The sequence below is a fragment of the Hemicordylus capensis genome, chromosome 5, assembly GCF_027244095.1.
Source record: "Hemicordylus capensis ecotype Gifberg chromosome 5, rHemCap1.1.pri, whole genome shotgun sequence".
Lineage (NCBI taxonomy): Eukaryota > Metazoa > Chordata > Lepidosauria > Squamata > Cordylidae > Hemicordylus > Hemicordylus capensis.
In genome coordinates this window covers 181,447,437-181,471,727 of record NC_069661.1, presented here as the reverse complement: position 1 = coordinate 181,471,727, position 24,291 = coordinate 181,447,437, and the positions used below count along the sequence as shown (strand labels likewise).

Genomic DNA, 24,291 nt, shown 5'->3' with positions numbered 1-24,291 from the left:
TGTTTATGAGAATGTACTTTAGAGTTGGCTGGAAACCGCAATCCTGGAGAGAGGCTGAAAATGCTGCCCTATTATGACATCACAGATCTGTTGTTGCTGCAGCTACTGCTGGCAAGGCCTCTGTTATTGAAATTGACTAAAACTGTACCTCCTATTACCTTACACACATAAAACCTTGCCTTGACTAGCAGGACTTTAAGGATGAGAAACCAGCAATTTTTAGGTGGGTGGAAAATCCCTCGGAGCATGTCACTCTCCATGACTATACAAGAGATGAGAAGTCAAGGGAGATAGGTTTAACTATTCATAGCCTAGTACTATTTGGTGTAAATGATTCCTGGACAGGTTAAATTCTGCACACCTCCTTGGTTTCTCAGCTCCTGAGTGATATGTGCTGTGAACAGTTCAAATGGGATTTTCTTGGGACAGACATTTACTCTGAGGCTTGTAGCAGAAAGTCATGGTGGTTCAGGATAAACTGAGGCCACTGGAATAGAAGTAAAATACCCCTCACTACATTACCTTGCAATTTTTACCCATTCAGCTTTCATTAGCCAGGGAAGGAGGAGGCTCTCATGAATACTTCCACACATGGAGAGTTTCCTAAACCACAGGTTGCCTACCTGTAACTGCAGTGGCATAGATGCGGCAGAAGGAGCCTCAGCCTCCCCAGTGATGCACCCCCTGCAGTGGTACACACGTCTTTTCTAGTCTTCACTGGCAGAAGGCCGCTGCCACCAAACACCCAATTTGGGGGTTGCTAGGAACAGGGCCTCCCTCCTCCCAGCAGCCCTGGAGCCAGATGGCATGAGCCACCAGTGAGTGGAGGGAGGAAAGGGGTCGTGTGGAGCAACAAGCAGCAGAAACCCAGTGGTGGCAAGAGCGGAGAAGGTGGGGGGAAGAAGGGGGAGTGGCAAGTGACTCCTGCGAGGCCCTCAAAGCCCTAGTGACTCATGTTCAAGGAACTCAGGCAAACACCTGTAGCTTCGTCCTTGTGTAACTGTGGTTCTTCAAGTGGTCTTCTAGGTATTCACATCAATGGGTTTCTTGTACTGGTGCAGAACTTCTGTCAGGAACAGCTTTTCCTAGCCTGTCTTTTGGTGGGAACCCTTACACCTAACTCCACTTCTTTAAAGAACACGCCTAACCCTATCCCCTCAGACATGAGCACCTATCTAAAACTATCGATATTTTCTCTGTTGAGATAAACTAGAAATGTGCATCTTTTAGATCAATGGACACAAACCAAAAGTTGTTGGTCAGTAAGAACAAAAAAGCAGTCCTGCTGGATCAGGCCAAGGCCCATCTAGTCCAGCATCCTGTTTCACACAGTGGCCCACCAGATGCCGCTTGGAACCCCACAGGCAGGAGCTGGGGGCATATCCTCTCTCCAGCTGTTACTCTCCTGCAACTGGTATTCAGAAGCATCCTGCCTCTGAGGCTGGAGGTGGCCTATAGCCCTCAAACTAGTAGCCGTTGATAGACCTCTCCTCCATGAAGTTATCCAAACCCCTCTTAAAGCCATCCAGGTTGCTGGCTGTCACCACATCATGTGGCAGATAATTCCACAAATTATTTATTTTTAAAATGTATACCGCCCAAAACTTGTGTCTCTGAGCAGTTTACATTTAAAATCATTTAGAACATTAAATCAATTAACAATTAAAATCATTTAAAAGATTAAAAAAATTTAAAACCCAGCATTAAAATTATTTAAAACTATAAATCTAATTAAAAGCCTGGGTGAATAAATGTGTCTTCAGTGCCTTTTAAAAAGCTGCCAGAGATGGGGATTATTTCAAGAGGGTGCGCATTCCAACGTCCAGGGGCTGCAACAGAGAAGGCTTGTTCCCGAGTAGCTGCCAGATGAGTTGACAGCAGCCACAGGCAAACCTCTCTAGATGATCTTAGCAGGCAGTGGGGCTCATGGCGAAGACTATGTTCTCTTAAATACCTAGGGCCTAAGCGGTTTAGGGCTTTATAGATAATGACAAGCACCTTGTATTTTGCCCGGAAACATATTGGCAGCCAGTGTAGTTCTTGCAACACAGGGGTAATATGGTAACATAGGAAGCTGCCTTATACTGAATCAGACCATTGGTCCATCTAGCTCAGTATTGTCTATACAGACTGGCAGCAGCTTCTTCAAGCCTGCAGGCAGGAATCTCTCTTGGCCCTATCTTGGAGATGCCAGGGAACCTAGATGCTCTTCCCAGAGCGGTCCCATCCCCTAAGGGGAATACCTTACCGTGCTCACACATGTAGTCTCCCATTCATATGCAACCAGGACGGACCCTGCTTAGCTAACGGGACAAGTCATGCTTGCTACCACAAGACCAGCTCTCCTCTCCTAGATGACCCAGAGACCAACCTAGCTGTCACGTTCTGAATGAACTGCGGTTTCCGGATTACGTACAAAGGCAGCCCCACATAAAGTGCATTGCAGTAATTCAGCCTAGAGGTTACCAGCCGATGTACCACTGGTTTGAGGTCGTTCATCTCAAGAAACGGATGCAGCTGGAGTATCAGTCGAAGCTGATAAAAAGCACCTCTGGCCACCGCCTCAACCTGGGACACCAGGGAGAGGTTCGGATCCAGAAGCACCCACAGACTGCGCACCTGTTCCTTCCAGGGGAGCGTGACCCCATCCATAACTGCCAGATCAAAACTGTCTCCCGAGTTCTGACCCCGCACAGTAAGTACCTCTGTCTTATCTGGATTCAGCCTCAGTTTGTTATCCCTCATCCAGCCCATTACTGCCTCCAGGCAGGCATTTAGGGAGGTTATGCCTTCTCCCGATGAGGCTGACATGGAGAAACAGATTTAGGTGACATCAGCATCTTGATAACACCCTGCACCAAATCCCTTGATGATCTCTCCCAGCGGTTTCATGTAGATGTTAAACAACATCAGAGACAATACGGAGCCCTGAGGGACACCATATGAAAGTTCAGATTTTGAAGAACAACAGTCTCCAAGAGACACCATCTGGAATCTGCCCATGAGGTAGGAGCGGAACCACTGCAAAGCAGTGCCTCCCACCCCCAATCCCCTCAGACGTTCCAGAAGGATACTTTTGTCAATAGTATCGGAAGCCGCCAAGCAATCCAAAAGGACCAACAGAGTCACACTCCCTCTGTCAATTCCCAATAGGAGAACATCCATCAGGCTGACCAAGGCAGTCTCCACCCGATAGCCTGCTCAAAAGCCAGTTTGAAATGGGTCTAGATAATCAGTTTCCTCCAAGACTGCCTGGAGCTGGGAGGCCACCACCTTCTCAATCACCTTGCCCAAATATGGAAGTTTGGAGACAGGCTTGTAATTATTTAACTCTGAGGGATCCAAGGCAGGCTTCTTCAGAAGCGGTCTAATGATTGTCTCCTTAAGACAAGGAGGCATCCTGCTCTCCCTCAAGCATTTATTATCTCTACCAGGCCCTCTACCACAGCCTCTGCCAGATAGTATAAGCCATGTTGGGCAAGGATCAAGATTATGCATTGTGTGAAAAAGTACTTCCTTTTGTTGGCCCTAAATTTCTTGGCAATCAGTTTCATTGGATGTCCCTTGGTTCTAGTGTTATGAGAGGGGGAGAGAAATTTCTCTCTATCAACTTTCTGCACACCATGCATTTTATAGACCTCTATCATGTCTCCCCGCAGTCGTCCTTTCTAAACCAAATAGCCCCAGGTATAGTAGCCTTGCATCATAAGGAAGGTGCTCTAGGCCCCTGATCATCTTGGTTGCCCTCTTCTGCACCTTTTCCAGTTATTATTTATTATTATTATTTTTACATTTATATCCCACTCTTCCTCCAAGGAGCCCAGAACAGTGTACTACATACTTGAGTTTATCTTTCACAACAACCCTGTGAAGTAGGTTAGGCTGAGAGAGAAGTGACTGGCCCAGAGTCACCCAGCTAGTTTCATGGCTGAATGGGGATTTGAACTTGGGTCTTCCCAGTCATAGTCCAGCACTCTAACCACTACACCACGCTGGCGCTCTTTGTCCTTCTTTAATATGGTATGGTGGCCAGAATTGTATGCAGTACTACAGGTATGGCTGCACCATCATTTTGTATATGGGAATTATAATATTAGCAGTTTTATTTTCAATCCCTTTCCTAATGATCCCTAGCATGGAATTGGCTTTTTTCACAATGTGCGGCTGCACATTGAGTCGACACTTTCAATGAGCTGTCCACCACGACCCCAAGATTCCGCTCCTGGTCAGTCACTGACAGCTCAGATCCCATCAGCATATATGTAAAGTTGGGGGTTTTCGTCCCAATGTGCATCACTTTACACATGCCAGCATCGAACCGCATTTACCATTTTGTCGCTCACCCACCCAATTTGGAGAGATCCTTTTGGAGCTCCTCACAATCTGTTTTGGATTTCACTACCTGGAAGAGTTTGGTATCATCTGCAAATCTCCCCACCTCACTGCTTACCCCTGCTACTAGATCATTTATGAATAAATTAAAAAGCACCAGTCCCAGTACAGACCCCTGGGGGACCCCAATTCTTACTTCCCTCCATTATGAAAACTCTCCATATTTACCTACCCTGTTTCCTGTCCTTCAACAAATTAGCAATCCACACATGTACTTGTCCCCTTATCCCATGATTGCTAATTTTTCTCAAGAGTCTTTGATGAGGAACTCTGTCAAAACCTTTTTGAAAGTCCAGGTATACTGTGTGAACTAGTTCACCTTTATCCACACATCTGTTGACACTCTTAAAGAATTTCAAAAGGTTAGTGAGGCAAGAGTTGCCTTTGCAGAAGCCATGCTGGTTCTTCCCCAGCAGGGCCTGTTCTTCTATGTGCTTTACAATTTTAAGCTTGAGAATGTTTTCCATCAATTTGCCCTTGATGCTCTTAGCTAAATGTTCTTCAAACTCTCTTTTCGCCTCCCTTATTGTCACCTTGCATTTCTTTTGCCAGCGTTTGTGTTCCTTTCTGTTCTCTTCATTTGGGCAGGACTTCCAATTTCTGAAGGAAGTCTTCTTCCCCGTTATAGCTTGCTTGACTTTTCCCATTAGCCATGCTCCTGGTCTTGGTGGTACCTTTCTTCCCTTTTGGTATACATTCAAACTGGGCTTCTAGTATTGTGGTTTTAAGTAAACTCCATGCATTCTGGAGTGAAGTGACTCTCCTGATTTTTCCATTCAGTTTCCTTTTCACCAAACTCATTTTAGAGAAGTTTCCTCTTCTGAAATTCAAAGTGTCTGTGATAGACTTCCTTGGAGATTATCTCCCCGCATGTATGTGGAATTTGACTGCACTATGGTCACTGTTCCATGACACTGGCATCACACACCAGGTCCTGGGTGACACTCAGAATTAAGTCCAAGGTCACCTTATTTCTGGTTGATTCCATGACCAACTGTTCTATGGCACAGACATTCAGCATATCTAGAAATCTGACCTCTTTGTCATTACCTGACTGTGAATTTTCCTAGTCTATGTGTGGGTAATTGAAGTCATCCATTATTACTTCCCTGCCTCTTCTTGATGCCTCCCTGATTTCCTGCTGCAACTCCCGGTCACTTTCAGCGTTTTGATCTGGAGGGCAATAGCATGTCCCCAGTAGCACGTTTCCTTTCAGACCTTGTATTGTCACCCACAGGGTTTCTGTGGAGGACTCTGGTCTAGCTTGTTAGATTCTATCCCTTCTTTAACATACAGTGCTACTCCACCTCCAAGGCACTCCTCCACCTCCAAGGCACTCCTCCCTGTCCTTTCTATAGAGTTAAGGGATAACAGTGTCCCAGTGGTTCTCACTGTTCCACCATGTTTCTGTTATGCCCACTATATCTATTTCTTCACTAGCAACCAAGCACTCTAACTCACCCATCTTGACTCAGAGGCTTCTGGCATTGGCATATAAACACCTATACCAGAATCTCTTACCTGATGTGTGCTATCTTTTGGCTCTTTGATTTCTTTGACCAGCTAGCACAGCCTTCTGTCTGCTCTTTATGTGGTTCTACTCTGCCCCCTTCTGTTTAATCTGAATCTTTTGCACCCTCACACCTTAAGGGATGGCATTTGCCAAACCGGACACTGTCCAGTTCCTGTTGGCTATTCCCCAGGTTTAAAAGCTGCTCTGTGACCTTTTTTATTTTAAGTGCCAGCAGTCTGGTTCCATCTTGGTTCAAGTGCAGCCCATCCCTTTTGTACAGGCCTTGCTTGCCCCAAAATGTATCCCAGTGCCGGGCAAATCTAAACCCCTCCTCCCGGAACCAACTTCTCATCCACACATTGAGACCCCTCAGCTGAGCCTGCACATGGAACAGGTAGCATTTCTGAGAATGCTACCTTGGGGGTCCTGGACTTCAGTATGTTACTTATCAGACTAAATTTGACTTCCAGACCTCCCAACTACATTTCCCAATGTCTTTGGTGCCAATGTGCACCACAACAGCAGGCTCCTCCCTAGCACTGCCTAACAGCCTATCTAGATGGTGCGTGATGTCCGCAACCTTCACACCAGGCATGAAAGTCACCATGTGGTCTACGAGTGGGTCACAGACCCACCTCTCTATAACTCTAATGACTGAATCACCACTACAAAAAGGTCCCCACCCCTGGGAGGAGTATCCCCTGTGTGAGAGGATATGGGCTCACGGAAGGGGTCCCTTCTAAAGGACCATTTCCCTCTTACTCAGACTGATGTCCTCCTTCCCCGAGACCTTCATTCTCCCCGACAAGAGAGGAGCTATCAGCCTTGGTGTGGGATGCCTCTACCACGTCCATGAAGGTCTCGTCTCCATGCCCCTCTATTGCTTCTCTGGATCCACCACCTTGGTTTCAAGGGAACAACAACAACAACAAATATTTATATACTGCTTTTCAACAAAAGGTTCCAAAGCAGTTTATACTGAGAAATAAATAAATATAGAGATAGATAGAGAGATAGATAGATCCCTGTCCCCAAAGGGCTCACAATCTAAGAAGAAACATGACAGACACCAGCAGCAGTCACTGGAGGTACTGTGCTGGGGGTGGATAGGGCCAGTTACTCTCCTCATGCTAAACAAAAGAGAATCACCATGTTAAAAAGGTACCTCTTTGCCCAGTTGGCAGGGGTAGCAGCGAACAATCTTGTTCCTTGAGAGCCAGGAGCTCTTTGCACTGAGCAGTCACCCATGTCTTCTGCCCATAGAGCAAATAGTCATACATGCAACACTCTGTGAAATACACTGGGAAGTGCCCCTTCCCCCTGCTGGCTTTCTGTCTTCATAACCGTTAGGATAAGGATCAAGTGGATGGTAATAATACATAACTTCTAGTATGTCTGGAGGCATGAAGACCTCAATCCCTTTTGAGAATACAGGACAACCTCATTACTCACTGAGGTTCTGTTCCTTGCCTAACACCGTAAGCGGCTAAACAGTAAGGAGGCATTATTCCTATGGGGAAAGGCGGGGTTAGGTTCCAGAATGCACAAAAGTTGTAAAAATGACCCCCCTCCAAAAGGGTGGGGACCTACTGTAGTGTGCTCCATGGGGTCTCCTTGTGCCCAACAATGCCCACCCAGACTGCGAAATGCCCCCCCCCCCAAAAAAAATATTGCTTGAAAATGCTTGTTTTATTAAGAGGAGAGGCTAAAAACAGCGGGGGTAAAGCACTCTACCTTGTTCCTCAGGGTCTCCTTGTATCCTTCTTGTGCCCAGCAATGCCCCCAGACCGCAAAATGCCCCACAAAACCACACAAAAATAATAATAATTACAAATTGTTTTTCTCTCAAACAGCCACTCTGGTGTTCAAATGGCTCCTGGTGACAAAATGGAGGGCAAAGATGACCTCAGCAGTCACTCGCAGCCCTTGAGGAACCACGGACAAATGGTTTTTAACCCTTTAGTATCCACGATACTGAAATCGGGTGTCAATTAGACACCTGCGAATACGTGAAATCACGGATACAGTGTATAACGAGGTTCTCCTGTAGTGAAATAGGTGGAAAAGAATCCACAGTCAATATTTGTTGTAACCAGTTCTAAAGTGTCTTTGGATAGGATGGCGTCAACCTCACAGAGAAGTTGCTTTCCTAGCTTTCTGAAGTAATTGATTCCCAGGCCTGTAGATGATGGTGGATCCTGGAGTTATTCCACTGAAATAGAAGTCAGGAACTTTTGGATTAGGAAGAGGTCTTTGACCTGGAAGATAGCGGTTTTGCATTTAATGTTGGAATCTCTGGGTCTAGAAGGACTAGTCTGGGGAGTGGCATGAAGCTGAAGGTTTAGATGAAGTTGGGTCATTACTATTGCCCCAATTTGAACAGCTTGGCAGATAGATTCATAAAGCAAGCTGTATTATGGAATTCATGAAAACATTCTATTGAGTTATTCATTTTCTGGCTAAAAAAAGGCTTCTCCAAAGGGCAAGTCCTTGATAAGGATCTTGGCCGGCAAAGCCAAGCCTGATTATCATTACCATGCATGTTTTCCAAGAGAGATTGCTACAGCAATTGCCTGAGAACTCAGTCTGCAGAATGGCAGGAGGAAAAGCCTGCTGCCTGGCCAATCTTAAGACTTCTGCTTGGAAAACAGATACCTGGTTCAGGTGCAGAAGTCCATTGGTGTGGTTATACAACAAAATAGGATGAGTTTTCACATATTTCTTCTGTAACATTTTAAGTTCACAAATAACTGAAATTAACACTTGCATTATCAGACCATATTGTGTCCATCATTGCTCTGGGAAAGGTTGGATTGCTTAGGTCTGAAGAGTTGAGCTTAGAACAGTTTCTCTGACACTAGGAACAGTTTCTCTGACACAGGGAGGGTGCCAAGCACAGAGCTGAATAAGCTTTGGTGAAATAGTTGCTGCTACAATGAAAACCAGAGCAACCGGCGGGGGCGGGGTATCTAGATACCTTAATCTTTCACTTAATGCCTTCTAATCACTGCCTTGGATAATGCAACACTTCAGACTACTTCTTTTCCATCATCTCCTCTTTCACTGAAATCTGGTAATCTTGTCTTCTGGTGCTCCTGCCCCCTGCCATCTCCCACCAAATCCACTCTCCGCCATATTCCTACCCGTCCTAGGGATGGCAAAGCAAGGAACAGGAAAAAGATTCCAAGAACTGCCACCTTACCTTAAAGGCCTGACAAGATGAAGAAGCTATTCTCACAATCATTGAAAAGCGGGCTAAGGGAGCTTAGCCCACTTTCCAGGGATCATGGGAACCACCGGGGTCGCAGGCGAGCCCGGTGCTCTCAAGGCAGCAAGCCCGCCTAATCACCCCTCCCCTTAGATGAGGTTAACGGAGTGAGCGCTCCATTAACCTCTTCTTTTTGCTCATGTGTTGATGTGGCATGCAGCGACACATGAGTAGACCCCTGGCCGGGAGGCTGCAAGCAGCCTCCTGGGCTCGGAGGTCTCTCCAGGATGCCCCGCACGCTCACACAGGGCATACTGGAGCTTCTGGGGGCCCCGCAGCCCCTGCCGTCTCTGTGACGGAGCTGGCAGTTGTGTGGGCGGCCGCCCCGGCCTGCCTTTGGATCATCTGCGGGGAGAGCAGGCTAGGCCCGCTCTCTCTGCAAACCCCCTTATAGCTCTTCACACTAATCATGTGAAAAGCCTCAAAGTCTGCAAAGTGACAGCAAGAGATAAAGCTGATAAAGAGATAAAGTGACAGCAAGAGATAAATAGGATAGCTCAACCACCAGTAGCTGGATAAACAGAATTGTGGTGTCATAATCATGTCAACCAATACAGAAATGTTTCAGTCTCACTCCAGGACTACAGTTCCCAGACAACTTAAAAGTATTTTTTCATGTAAACTAACCACAATGGTGATGATTCTTATTCCTCTAGTAATTAAGTAATTGATAGTTATGTGACTGATCATCAAATGTACAGGCCCCACTCTCTATCTTAGCATGGGAAATATGAATGGGCTGCATGTGCCAAGGCACACAGTTGGGAACTCTGGTCATGCCAGGGCTTCTAATAGCCTATGTCCTGGTAATGACTTAAGTCATTAAATGTGATTTAAATATCCAAACAAAAATGGAATGATTTTAATAATTGCTATAAACCAAGTTTCTCATTTTGAAATTCATATATATCCTGAAGAAGCATGCATATGAATTGGTTATTATACCTAGAATATGCTGTTCTGCAACCAAAGAGCCCTTATACAACCTAGAACAATAATCCAAAACATCCAATTTGGGTATGTAACTCACATGCACTGAGGAAGACAAGAGACCAGTTTTTGTTAGGCTCTGAACATTTAAGGATACTCAGCAATATCATTTGCTTGAAGGTTAAGGTTGCAATCCAATACACCCTGACTTGAAACCCACTAAACATAGTGGGACTAAACTTCCAACTAAACATACATAAGGCCAGGCTGTTAAGTGTTAAGGACTTTCCATATAGAAGAGCTGACAATTACTGAGCAAAACAGCATATCAAGATAAGATCAAAAGTAAATGTTTGATTAGCAAAATAATAAAAATTCATTCAGAGCTCAGGAAGTTGGAAAGCAGTACAGTTTCACCTACACGGGCTCTGTGGAAGAATTTGGTTATACACATGATGGCATCTCCTGAATCTTAGTACTTGTGATGATTTGCTTGTTCCTGGCCACCACAAGAAATACAGCAGACAGGCCGCCATCAGACAAGACATTACTGATGGTGTCATTTATCAGAATGTTCTGAGATCTTTGAGAATAAGATTAGATATTTTCTCAAATAGCTTTATTTTAACATTTAATTCAAAGCTACTTTATCCATTTGATAGATGATCATGATTCCAGTTTTTAAGAGTGCCTGCCAATGCTGTTCTTCTCATCAAGAAGCCCTTGATTAGCTTCTCAGAAACCTGGAGCACAGTTTGAAAACCAGTATTCTGCTTCATAACTGTTTGATAAAGGTAATCTACTCCACAGTATTCAAAGATTTCAAATTATAATTTTTACCACAAATATTACTATTGCAAACATGGAAACACTACAAAGAATTTACTTTGGACAATAAGAAGTATCTTTAAAATGAACACACAACAAAATTCCATACTTCTCCTTCTTTCCCTATTTCCCATATTCGTTTGTATCTTCAAATCCCCAACATTATGATGAAAGTATTTTCTTACTAACTGTGTGTCTTTGAACATGAATAATCTATTTTTAAGTAGTAGAGATGAACAAATTTGCAAAGCACATGTTACAAAAACAGAATTCCAAACCTATCTAGACAGTAGATTATGATTGTGCAATAAAATCAATGGCACTAAAAAAGTTAAACATATGTTTAAATCTCTTCCATTGAAATCAATGGAACAAGAAATGCTTAATTTTGGCTAAACTGAAGTTCAAGAATCCTAACCTCCAATTTTGTTTTGTGTATGTATGTGTGTGTGTGTGTGTGTGTGTGTGTATTTCCCCCCCCCCCCCGACCAACACGATTGTGGAGAAACTAGGCAGGCTCAGACATCATGCAGAACCATTGTTAAATCCTGATTCTGCACAATGTCCCCAAGCCTTGGAAGTGTGCATTCTCCCCTCTCCTACCTATACAAACCTCAGAAAAACTCTACTTCCAACTGTCTTTAAAAACAAGGATCAGTCATGACATCCCAGCTGACCAATCTGGTATATTTTAACCAACTTCCTTGAAATAGACAAGAGATCTGAAACCTACTTCAAACCTTGAGTTCAGATATCAATTATTTCAAGGAAATTTGTTAAAATAAACCAAGATCAGTTGATATGGACATCACAGTCAATCTTGGTTTGTTTTCAAATACAATGAGAAGCAGAGTTCTTTTGAGACTTGTGCAGGCAGGGGAAGAGGGAGATGTTGCATGGACCGAAGATTTAACTGTAGTTCTGCATGATGTCTGAAGCAGTACACCAAAAGAAAGTAGATTATTTACTCTAAAAATAAAATGTGGTGTGTGTGTAGGCTTCCACAATCCTTGGAACCTGCTTGCTCTGATTAACGTCTTGTTCACCTATTACATTTTCCTTGAGTTGCCATTCTGGCTATGATCCCAAGGTCCCCAGAGCAAAGCTCAAAGCTTTTTCCCTTTTAACCAATTCATTTCTTATGTCATGCATTTTAATGATGGATCTGCTGCCTTTTGGTGTTGTTTACAGTTTTGGAAGATGTCTTGATTAGTATTTTAATTTTTGTAAGTTGCCTTAAACCTCATGGAGAGTTGAAACATATATGTTTTATTTATAGTCAGATAAATAAAATTAAATAAAATTCTGGACTTCCTCATCTGATATGCAAAGGGTATTTTACTCTCTGTTATACTCCTGTAAAACAGAAAATGAAAAATGCTCTCTATGCCTATCACAGAATAGTAATAATCATAAAAAGCTGCAGATGTCTCTCCAGTACAGCACCAAAAATGAACAGATCAGAAAAGCTAGTAGTTTTACTATGAATACTAGGAATATTTCTGAACATTAGGGCCCAAAGAAAGTTTAATGTGTAGCCGTTCTTAGTATGAAGGTTTAACATTTGCAGAAATAAAGACCTTCAATTAGATCCATATGTGCTTCAGCTCTCCACTGAAGGATCAGCAATGTGTATGCTATAATCAGAGAAGTCGCAGGAAACGCAGCATCTCTGCTAACCAGTGAACAGTCAGTGCATCTGCCGATGAAGAAGAGTTGGCATTATCCATTTAATGCTCAAGTATCTAGTCCATTTCAATGCACTTGCACTCTTTGAAACTATTTTTATGCTGGAAAATAATATGAAAGCTACATTTCACTTACATGTCTGCACAAAATGTGATAAATGTAAAATATACATGCTGCATAAATAAGACACTAGTTGCAAATAGAGGCATTAAGATGCAAAACACAGCCTTGAATGCGACATATGTTGGGCTTCCAAATACACTTTGGAATTCTAAAATGCAATGAAAAAACCCTCAGTTTGTAGAAGAGAGTGATTAAATAAAAATACAAAAGCTTCTCCTAGGCACAATCAAATTACATCCTAATCAACAGTAAATGATTTCAATAAATTTAAACTGTACTTCCACTGCTCAAACAGAAACCAGTGAGAGATTCTAGAATCAACATATGAGCATACAAAAGAGTTTTTTGGGAACATTTTAAAGATTAAGTATAGAATAATGCAAGAGACTACTACATCTCTTATACGCTTATGTGCATAATGAAGTTTGGTAGCTAGAAGGAAGAAGAAAGCACTGGACCTACCTGTGTGACCATACTTTGCATGTACGGTGCTGGATGCTGCTGCTGCTGCTGCTGCTTTTGCTGAACAGCACTTTCTATTGCTACTTTTGCTACAGTACTTGGATCTGCTCCAGCTGGCACTGCAACCATAGTTGCGCTGCAGCCAGCCTTGTTAGGGTCACTGATTGTAACAATTCTAACTCCTACTTTATTGGGGATTCCTGGAACAGTTTCCCTATCGTTATCCTCTGCTGGCCTCTTTACAGTTTTGCATTCTGCTGTGCCATTAGTTGACCGAACTTCAGATGACAGGGGAGCCAGGGACCCACGAGGTCCGGAGTGTGGAACTGCTATGATTTGATGCCCCTGTATAACAGAGGCTGTTGACTGTGGCGAGACAACTACACTTGGGCGTTGCTGAGGCACATCTGAATTCAAACTTGAAGCTAGAGGTCCATTAGGTACATCTGCATTGGTACCACTAAGTTGCTGGGTTGACAGTTTTGAAGCCTCTTGTGTACTGCTTACAACAGAAGTAGTACCCAAGCATAATACAGGCCCATTGGAAAACCTTTCCCCTTGATCACCTTTGGCAGCATCTTGTTGCGTGGCATCCAGATTCCCTTGTTGTTCTACTGGAGAAATCTCACCATTTCCTACATGATTGGAAGTTTTGTGATTTGGAATGTTTTTGCTTAAATGGGAACCATCACCTTTTTCAAAGTCACAGATTCCATTAACGAGGGGCTTCCTCAAATCACTTTTAATTTCCTGCATGTCCATTTGTTCAAAGTTCTGCTTTCCAAGAGCTCCATTCTCACCCAAGTCTAATGAGGGTCCATTACTGACTTGTGAGAACTGATTGGCCTCATTCTGAATTTTCCCTGAGTTTGCTGGAGGTAGACTGGAGTCATGCTTTCTTCCATTTAAAAGACTTCCCATTTGTATATCATTTTCCTTTGCATCGCCATTGCTGGTGTTGGCAGCTCCTCTTCGGCAAGAAGGGTTCTCCATAACCTCAATTTTACGCTCATGAATATGTAAACCTGTTGCCTCCTTTGCTTCTTCTTCCTTTTGGCAAATGATTTTATCTCCTTTGAATGGGGGAGCAGAACATGCTGATTGTCCAGCTAGTGGTGCTTGGGTAGGTGGAAGCGTTTGCACCTGAAGCCCAACTCCTGCCTGTGTTCCACTCATTGCAATTCCAGTTGGAGCAATGATCTGAGCTGCATTTCCCTGACTGACAGTTGCTGTAGCAAAACTAGTATTTGGCACAACTGTTATGGTAACCTGGTTGCCAGAAGTCCCTTGGAAAATGGTTGCTGGGCTATTTGAGATCAACTGGCCTGGCAATATTTGTAAATTGGAAATGGGAACTGTTTGTACTGCTCCTTGGGGCTGGATTGCACTCTGGACCAACTGCACGTTTTGCTGTCCAACTAGTAGTGGCTGAGCTGAAGACTGCCCCTGAACTCCAAAACCTGGTCCTTGGTTATTAGCCATCTGATAAACCACCTGAGGGCTGGGAGCTCTTGCATTGTTTGGAGGAGGAATCTGTGGTGCTGGGAGTATAAGCTTCCCACCAGGAGTAGAAGGGCCTCGCTTTGGAAGCAACAGTTGTTTTATCAGACTGGATTCACTGGGAGAAGGCTGTCCCACCCCAGGGCTATTTTGCTGTGACTGAACTTGCATCTGTACCTGCTGCTGCTGCTGCGGTTGGACTTGTACCTGTGGCTGGGATGATGCTGGTGAATGCTGCTGCTGTTGCTGCCTCTTCACAGAAAGCATCTGGCTGACAGTGGGAGGGGGTCCTTGCGTCTGAGGGCTAAGAGAAGGAGATGATATTACTGTAGGGACTTGATTATTTGAAATTGGTCCAGGAGATGGTGAGGAAGATGGAGTTAGGTTTGCTTGCCCAGCTAACTGGACAGTTTGGCCAGTTGGAATTGAAGCTGGATTAGTAAGAACAATTTGGTGAATGGCTGGTGCATATGTTGGACCTTGCTGAGCTGGCTGGCTTACAATCACTACACTTTGTTGAGGTGGTGGAGGTTGCTGCTGCTGCGACTGCTGAATGGGTTGCTGTACCACTGTTGCGGGAACTTGCTGAGAAGGTAGAGGCTTTGGTGCAATATTTTGAAACCCTACCCTAGACGTTGGTGGATTCTGAACACCAGCAATAGTAACTACCTGCCCAGTCGCAACTTGGAAATTCTGAACTGTAGTTGCAGAAACTATATTGGGCGCTGAAGTTGTGACATACTGCGGAGGTGCTATGATGACTGTGTCTTGCTGCTGACTACCAGCTGTGGACTGCTGAGATGACGTTTGTACAGGCTGTGATGACGTCGTAATGAGTTGTTGACCCTGTGAAACTGCCGAAGTGCATGCTGGTATGTTCTGTACTCTGCCAAATATATGACCCTGAGATACAGCTTGTTGAATTACTGTAACAGGAGTGCCTGAGGGTATTTGTCCAGGTACAACTGCATGTAAAGGGGACTGCTGAATTACAGGTTGATGAAGCAAAGTCTGAGAGCTGACAACAGTAACAGATGGTTGTGGTCCTGTACTGCTAGGATTTTGATTTGAAGTTTGTACTCCACCTCCAACAGCAATAGTAACCGGAACTGCAGACTGTGGGACAGTGCTCTGTATTACTGTGGCCTTGACTACTTCACAAGAAACTGGAGCTTTATTCTGTATGATAGTCATAGGAGCATTTTGTTGTTGCTGACTTGGAACTAAAGGGTTTTGTGGTATCCTGGAAACAGTCTGTGCCACTGTAGGTGCACCATGAATGGGAAAAGACATCTGTGTTGCAGTTAGAGTTGAAGACTGGTTGTTAACAGGGGTCCTCTGAAAATGGTTTCCTGCACTTGGCGGTCCATGTGGGAGTCCTGTTGACAAAACAAGAAAGTCCAAAGTGGGAACCTTGATACTAATAGCAAGTAGCATTCCAAAATAGAAAAATTACTATGAACATGACACATTCCATTTCTGAATTATCTCTAGACCCAAATTTGGTTCATCTCAAGCAGGGAGAAATATCATTTGCACCCCAAACCCATAATCATGTCTTTCCTTTCCTTATTCTTTTGCAGTTCACTGCATCATTGCTATGGTTCATCTCAGATGACAGTTGCCAGGACCATGTGAATAAGCAGTAGCTTTGGACATTATCAGTAGTTTGTCTGTTATAATTTGTAGGCTTAGGATTTAAAGGTGCTCAAAACTAAATGGCATTAACAACCACATCAGTCAAAATGAAAACTAGTTAAAGTAAATCCTAACAAACAAACAAACAAACAAACAAACAAACAAAAACAAACCAAAAACACTTTTCAAAGCTATGGAATACTAGTGTAGGTCATATGATCCTTGGACCATCTCCCATAAAAATGCATACATAACTAAAAGACAGCTCACAACCAGCTGAACACATCACACAATCTACATTCAGTGGACCGTCATACTGAGACACGGTCCCTCCTGCACATGAGTGCATCTTGTTCACATGATCCACCTGCTTGTATTTAATGAAAGACTACATTCACAGGTCATATATGCTCAATCACAAATCATACTCTACATCTGGCAAGAAGGTAGAATGCACATGCATGAGACTTGCCCTACTGAATGCACAAGTCTATATACTGGGGCATCATGTGAACTGGTCCAACATTTTCTGTTCTTGTCATGGAATAAATATATTTACAATAATGTATACCTGCTGGTGAAGGAGACGGAGTTACATCAGGAATAGAATCAACCCGGACGACAGGGGCTGAAGAAGGTTGTTGCTGATAGTACATCTGAATTGGGAGTGGTATAGCCCTCCTTTTTACGCCTACCACATGAATATGTGCCTGCCCATTGTTGTTTGGATCCTCTACTCTCTTCACTGAGTGATTTGGAAAAACAGTTCTGCCAAACACAAGGAAATAGATATATTACCAGTGGCAATAACATAGTATTTTCATTGCTAGTATTTTTCACTACTTTCTTACAATGCAAAGCTTGTTTTATTTGCATGTATATTTCCTAAATATTGTAGTAACTTATGCCAATCAGAAGTATCATGAATGGAGGCAATTGCGGGAAACTTCAATTTCTTGGCAAAAGGATTTTGAAAATATTTTAATTCATTCATTCAATTTATATACCAATTTATATAAAACAACTAATATTAAAAGCAGATTAAAACCCATTAAAATTAAAATTAACTATCAATAAAAGCCAGGCTAAAAAGATGGGTCTTTAAGGTTTAAATAGTGATTATTATTAGCCTTTCCTAACCAAAAAAGTGTGGGCACTGGCAAAAGGGAAGAAAAGAAGGAATGGGGGTGGGAAAGAAGGAAGATCTTAAAAGTGCTGAAAACAAAGATAGTGCTCCTGATTCATCAACTTCATCCAATTATTTTTGAAATGAGGAGCAGGACAGGGATAAAACTCAATCTTCTAAACATCAAAGAAAAATGGAATATTATCAGAGAATTTTATGACTGTTATTTAAGGAAAGAACAATACCACCAAGGAGGAAAAACGTGCATTGAATTGCTCTAACCTTTTCTAGATTATTTTCGCAGTGTATGAATCCTGCACCCTACGGCTATGTTCTTATAGACCAGGAATTTCAAAGGAAGCACTCCCAAATGTGTGGTCACGCAAATGGCCTCTGTGCATGCACAGAGATCACTAAAATGGCCCCTGCACAGGGTGCAGAGGCCCGAACCGGGCCGCCACCGGCCCGGGCTACTCAGGGGAGAGCTGCCACACACACACACACACACACACACACACACACACACACACACACACACACACACTCGCCGTGGCTTGTACTTGTGAGTACAGATTTACTCCCGCCTCCTCTATACTTAGGACAGCTCCCCTGCCCCTGTACAGGTAAAGGGGAATCCACACTGGATCCCTCTTTACCAGAATAGCTCCAAGTCAGTTGAACGGCTCAATTCAAACCTGAACTAGGCTGCATTGGCTCGAATCAGAGTCGGATTTGAGCTAAACCGGCAACACCGGTTTTGTGCACAGCCCTACTGCCTTTAACAATACAAACTGGTCATATCCAATGATTGGATATATCAGTTATGATTGGTCATATCCAAAGTTCACAATTTTCATCTAGTTTTAAGTTGGCAAGATGCAAAACTGTAGAACAGATATGGTCTTCCCCCTGCCCACAAGAAATGAGTCTATCTTACCGAAGACATTTGTAAAATCCAGTTGATGTTAGGATGCCACCCCGAGCTAGTTTACTGCAGGTGGAGAGATATTCAGAATACATTTCAGCTCGGGAGACTGAACAATCTGGATTCACCTCAAAATGGGCATTTAACCTATGAAGAGAAATGAGAAAAGACTGGAGAAAAGACTGGATTAGCAAAAACTACATGCTCACTAAAAAGTGATCTCTCATATTTGAAAATAATCATGAATATAGCTCAGATTGGTGCAGTGTCAGTAGGCTGAGTTGTCAGTGTTTATTCATCTATTGGGTAGAAGTTTAAAACATTGCTCCAAGAAACAGCTGGTCCAATTAAAAATATGTTGTCAATTGTGACTCATTGATATAAACATTTACAAATCATTGTCAAGAAAATCACCAAACAGTGTGAAAATCAATTAACATTTATAGATGGAAACAGAAGTTTGCATTTATAGAAAGAAATATATGAACATGTCCATGGCTGACATCCTAGCTCTGCACTTGTACAAAGCTGTTGCACTAGTGCAAGGTTGTTACACTGTCAGAGCTTGCATTTCATACTAGTGTTGTGCTAGTGCAAACATGCAGCACTCATATGTTTTGCAGGAAACTTTTGTGCAATAGTGCAATTCTGAAAATCCTTGTGATTTAGTGAAGCGACGTGATCTTCTTGCACTAGAACAACTTTGTTTGATGCACAATCACAGAATTAGTCAGGATGTCAGCTGATGTTCATGGAAATGTTTCAGTATTGAATTCCACTCAGTTGATCAGAAAGACTAAGCACTCTTTATGTCCATCTTAGGACACGGGTAAAATAAAAGTCCTTGCTGTGAATAAATAACATCAGCATCAATTATAAAACTGGAGTATTAAAAAATAGGACTGAAATATGCTTTGCAGTAAGAATAAGCAAAAAAGAACATCTGATATGGAAAATCCTCCAGTACATAGTGAACATTCAAAATCCATTGCTACACACACACACACACACACACACACACACACACACACACACACCACCCATATTACAATATTTCTGCTTGATGCTTGCCAGGGGGTAAAAGTCACTTTTACAATGAGTGAATCAAGCCAGATGATTTTGTGGCATATAAATACATTCACAGCTGGTTGGCTGACTTTCCAACATTAAAATGCATTAATTGTACCATCCATGGGTGTTCTATATGTCCCTGTGGGAGTGATTGTCTTGTCCCCATGATCCACCTGTTTTTAATAAATGGAAATACTGCATGGACAGGTCATATCAACAATTGAATCATATGCTTACCACTGGCATGCAAATTTTTCACTGTCTATTTCTACTATTCCTGGTGGTGGAGCACCGTGATGTGCTGCTCTTGGTGCTACTGAAAAGGAATAAGAGTTAGAAGCAAAGAGTTTAGCTACTATCTTGCAGCAATTCACATTTATCCAATTTTCATCCCCATCTATTTTTTCCTACAGAACTGTCAATAAACATGCATAGCCTGATCAGTTTTATCCTAAGGACCATGGAATTTAGCTAATCTTGAATTACACTAATCAAGCAGAAGAACCTGAAACAAGTAGGTTTAGTAATTCTGTTTGCTTTAGTTGATATTAAGCCTATTTACTATCAAATATGGGAATACCAGGGGTCATAAAACCCGCAGTTTATATATAAAAATTAAGAGCATAATCCAACCAACCTGAGGGATCAAACATAGAGCTCAACAATATATCTTGTGCCCACTTTCCCTGGGGTGTGTGTATGTGTGTGTGTGTGGTGTCCAGGCCCTGGTTCAAACAGGAGCACCTCCTTATCCACATCCAGCCCTCCCTTTCAGTGCACATTAGTAAAGTGGAGAGCTCCCACTCCCACACCAAGCGGAAGGAGGCTCTGTCAGAGCTAAACAGGATCCCTATCTGTTTCCAGGTCCAGTTGAAAGTGCTGGCTATAATCTTTAAGGCTGTAAATTGTTTGGACTCAAGATATCTTTAAGATCACCTGCTCCCATACAATTCTCCCTGCCTTTTAAAATATTCTGGGATGGCTGCTCTATATGCCCACACCATTTCAGGTTTGACTGATGAGCACATGGGATAGGACCTTTTCCAATGTAGTGTCCAGACTCTGGAATTCCCTCCTGTGGGAAGTTTAAACTGCCTCACCCCTCTTAGTCCTTAGACAAATGGTGAAGCCATGGCTGTTTCACCACACCTTTGGTGGTCGATGATGGAGGAAGAGGGCCTCCTGGTTTCTGCTTTGTGCTGTTGATTTGTATTTGTTACTGTTAACATGATATTTTCATTTTTAGAAATTTTAATTGTTTTAAAATGACTGCAAGTACTTTGGGGGTAAACAGCTAAAATTCAGGACAGAAAAACAAACAAACAAAAACTATTGAGTATATGCCAATACTTCTACGTGCAGACACTTGATTGTAAAGCAAACATTACATTCTTTTCAACAATAGTAGTCAGTCTCTGTGGTTTCAATCAGCAAACCGAGCCTGAAGAAGAAGGGGAGACTAAATCTCTGTTACTTATCACAAGAACCCTTCTAGGGTTGTCACATCACCCCCTCCACCCACCCACCCAGTTCATAGGTGATTGCATTTTTTAAAAAAATCCAGACACTAGGGAGTTTCTGTTTGCCAAATGCACCTGTACTTCATCTGGCATGCAGTAAGAATCCACTGAGCACAGTTCATACAAGTTCAGAGTGAGTCAGCTAAAGATTACGAATTTTGGAAGCTTAGGAAAAAATAGCCTGGTGAGAAATCTATGGACTAGCTTTTAACAGATAGCACTTTGCTTCATGTTTATACAGTGCTTATGTGTTACCACAAAAGAAATAAGGAGCAATATCTGCCTATTTCATATAAAATGTGTTTTCTTAGGGATATACTAACCTGGGTTAGGAGGTGCATGCACTTGTGATGGAACTGGTTCCACTGCTTGTGGCCTAATTTCAGAGAGTACATGGTGGTTTGTACTTTGATGTTCAACAAGTTTTACTGCACTGAGTGCATCCGGTCCAAACATCTGGATGTCCATTGAGACCAGACATACTAATGTATCTGAAATGTTAATATCAATCAACTATATCAACTATGTTTAAACAAAGAATGCAAGGACAATTTATCAAGGCTGCATATTCAACTGATGGAAAAGGGGGGAAAGTCAAATACTTTGGCTATAAAGGTCAAACTGATAACTGAATCTCTTTCCTTCTTTGACAAATACTGAAGAAGACCAAAGCAGGTTTCAGTTATGCAAAGATACCACAGCAAAGCGGTATTTTATATTCATGCCAAATTGCTTAAGAAATTTTGCATGATTTTGAGCATCATAGTAGTTATTTAAGGAAACCATTCGTGTGGGACAAATATAGGCAGCATCTTAAAAAGGCTCCACTTTAGGGATGACAGTTCTGTGACCTGAAAACTAGTCATCCCTCCTTAACAGTCACATTATCCTATTCATGTTTGCTGTCGCCTATTCCTTAAGAATAACTTTTCTCTTGCCACTATATCACTCCTTACAACCAAATCCTCTTTCTGAAGAATTCAGATAGAGATCAAAACAAAGCACACAACTCAACTTATTTATTTGCATAATTTACTTTGTGCAAATAACTCATTTTTTATCCCACACTCTCACAAGTAGCTCAAGGTAGCATATTGTTCTCATTCCCTAGTTCCCTAGTTCTCATTCCCTAGCATATTGTTCTCAACAACCCTAGTAGACTCGAACGTTAGACTGAAATATAGTGACTGCAGCAAAGTCACCCAGTAAGCTTTGTAGGTCAACAGGGATTTGAATCAAGGTCCAGTGCTCTTAACTACTACACCACACTGGCTCTCAAATTTCCCTTGTTGAAAACTGTGGATTTCTTTGCAGCAAAGATCAACATCAATACTACTGCTGTTTCTATATATAGTAGCTCAAATGTAGCATAGCAATATGCTGGCGTTTCTGATCAGCAAATCATTCTACAGGCAACTAAGGAAATGCCAGCAGTCTTAAAGTTGCACACTGGTACTTCGGAAGTGCAACTTTCATCGCCTCCAATGTAAGTTGCGCTCCCAAAGTGCTGGCACACCATTTAAGTATTTGTGTACCTGTGGAAAACCATTGGCATTTCCTTAAGTGCCCACAGCAGTGCGGGCTGACCAAAAATTCTGGCATAATGCTGTGAAAATGGGCAACAGTAATTTTAACCTACAAAGTGCTTTACATTACACTCTTAAGGAGGAAAGATGCAAAGCAAAGCATTTTAATTCCAGTTTTGCAGGTGAGGATGTGTGGCTGAGATGATAAGTCAAGGCCACAGCACCATAAGTTCATGGCACAACTAGGCCTAGATCCAAGCCCAACTTTCAACCTACTGTGTCTTTTATTTCCTTATACTTCTGCATTCTACTCTATGACATGGCTAATAGACAATTGTTTAATTTTTCACTCACCTATGCTTTTGTCAACTTTAGCAATCTTTGTGCAGGCTACTTCTCCCATTTCAGTGAGCATATAAAGCACCTCAAGAGCAGATATTACAAGCAGCACATCAGGCAAAGTGAGATGACAGATTATTTCTTTGTATGATTCTTGATCTACATATTCACAAATTAAGACACCATTGTCCTCAGCTTTACAAAGGTTCCCCAAGATTTCCATGCCTGAAACCAAAACACTATTTTAGAGCCAAACATCATTACCTAACCAGTCAGACTAAAAGAAAAAATTTCTTAAGAGCTTACCCCTCATTTTTAGGAATCTATCTCTTGACATTAAACATTTTGTAACTGTGTGAAACATTAAATGAGTTGTTTTGAAATCAACAGGGTCCAACAGAAGCTGAAGAAGAAAGAAAGCACACATTATATTTGTAACAGTTGGGATGATTCATATAGTAACATTATATTTACTGGAATTATTGAGAAAATCTTCAGATTCTATACTCAAAACATTTTCAAATGGTATACATCAATTGGAATGTCATTTCATTATTGTGCAAAATAAATTCCTGTTCTTCATTTAATTGGTATTCAATGTCTCCAAATTCAGTCCCACCTGTAAAGTTCCTTTTCATTTAGAAGAAAAAGGAAAAATAGGATGCTTACCTATAACAGGTTATTGTTGGGTGATCTGGGATCATTCACAATGTGGGTTCTATGCCTGTACAGTAGTCCCCATGGAAGAATTTGATAGCTCCCCAGTGCTATCAAATTCGCCCTTTGTAGCACCGTCCTTTGCTCATGACACACATACTTGCACACAGCACACACTGAGCACAGGATTGAGGAGCAGAAGATGTGAAGGTTTTTGCTGTGAACTTAGATTTCTTCATCTTTTCCATGGTGTCATCCGTCTGGGAGCTAAATAAGCCATCACTGTCAAATGGGAGGTTTTCTATTTTGTCCCTCCTGTCAGCTTGGAATGAAGAGGAATATAACCAGGTATGGAGATATAAAGTCATAGCACCTGCTAGAGTGTGGGATTCAGTTTCCGGAAGCTGCTTGGCCTTACTCATATGCTGCCAGGTAACATCTGCAGATTTAAGGAGTACTGCCTTAAACTTGGACTTAAGTGATTCAGGAGCTTCCTTGAGATCTTCCTTAAAACTCTCCCAAACAGAATAATGATATTTGGCCACACAGGCAATGTAATTGGCTACTCTAATAGACAGGCAGGAGGATGAGTAGAACTTACATCCCATGGAGTCCAATTTCCTACCCTCCTTTTCTACAGGAACAGAGTGTTTTCTCCAGGATCTACTTCCCATGGCACAATCTACCACCAAAGAGTTAGGTGGAGGATGTTTAAAAAGAAAAGAGCACTCCTCTTCTTGGACTCCGCAGACATTCTTGAGCCATTTAGAGGTTGGGATTGAAG

At 42.4% G+C, this 24,291-nt stretch overlaps 1 protein-coding gene and 1 long non-coding RNA gene across 10 annotated transcripts in view; one reads left to right on the top strand and one right to left on the bottom strand.

Annotated features, from left to right (window-relative positions):
- Positions 1-24,291, bottom strand: part of ARID2 (AT-rich interaction domain 2) — a 167,519-nt gene that overhangs the window by 19,955 nt on the left and 123,273 nt on the right. For 7 of the 9 annotated variants that reach the window (XM_053256470.1, XM_053256473.1, XM_053256469.1 and 4 more), the window contains 7 exons: positions 23,157-23,253; positions 22,866-23,075; positions 21,309-21,476; positions 19,703-19,781; positions 18,407-18,541; positions 16,915-17,111; positions 13,206-16,084 (listed from right to left, as the gene is read on the bottom strand). In XM_053256470.1, coding sequence (XP_053112445.1) covers positions 13,206-16,084; positions 16,915-17,111; positions 18,407-18,541; positions 19,703-19,781; positions 21,309-21,476; positions 22,866-23,075; positions 23,157-23,253 — 3,765 coding nt within the window. Of the gene's footprint in view, positions 1-11,438; positions 12,722-13,205; positions 16,085-16,914; positions 17,112-18,406; positions 18,542-19,702; positions 19,782-21,308; positions 21,477-22,865; positions 23,076-23,156; positions 23,254-24,291 lie in introns of those variants that run through there. The other 2 variants (XM_053256477.1, XM_053256474.1) reach the window with 2 other exon arrangements.
- LOC128327560 (uncharacterized) lies at positions 152-23,437 on the top strand. Its single transcript, XR_008308674.1, has 4 exons — positions 152-223; positions 10,766-10,897; positions 19,879-19,979; positions 23,241-23,437. It is a non-coding gene; the product is annotated as an uncharacterized LOC128327560 (long non-coding RNA).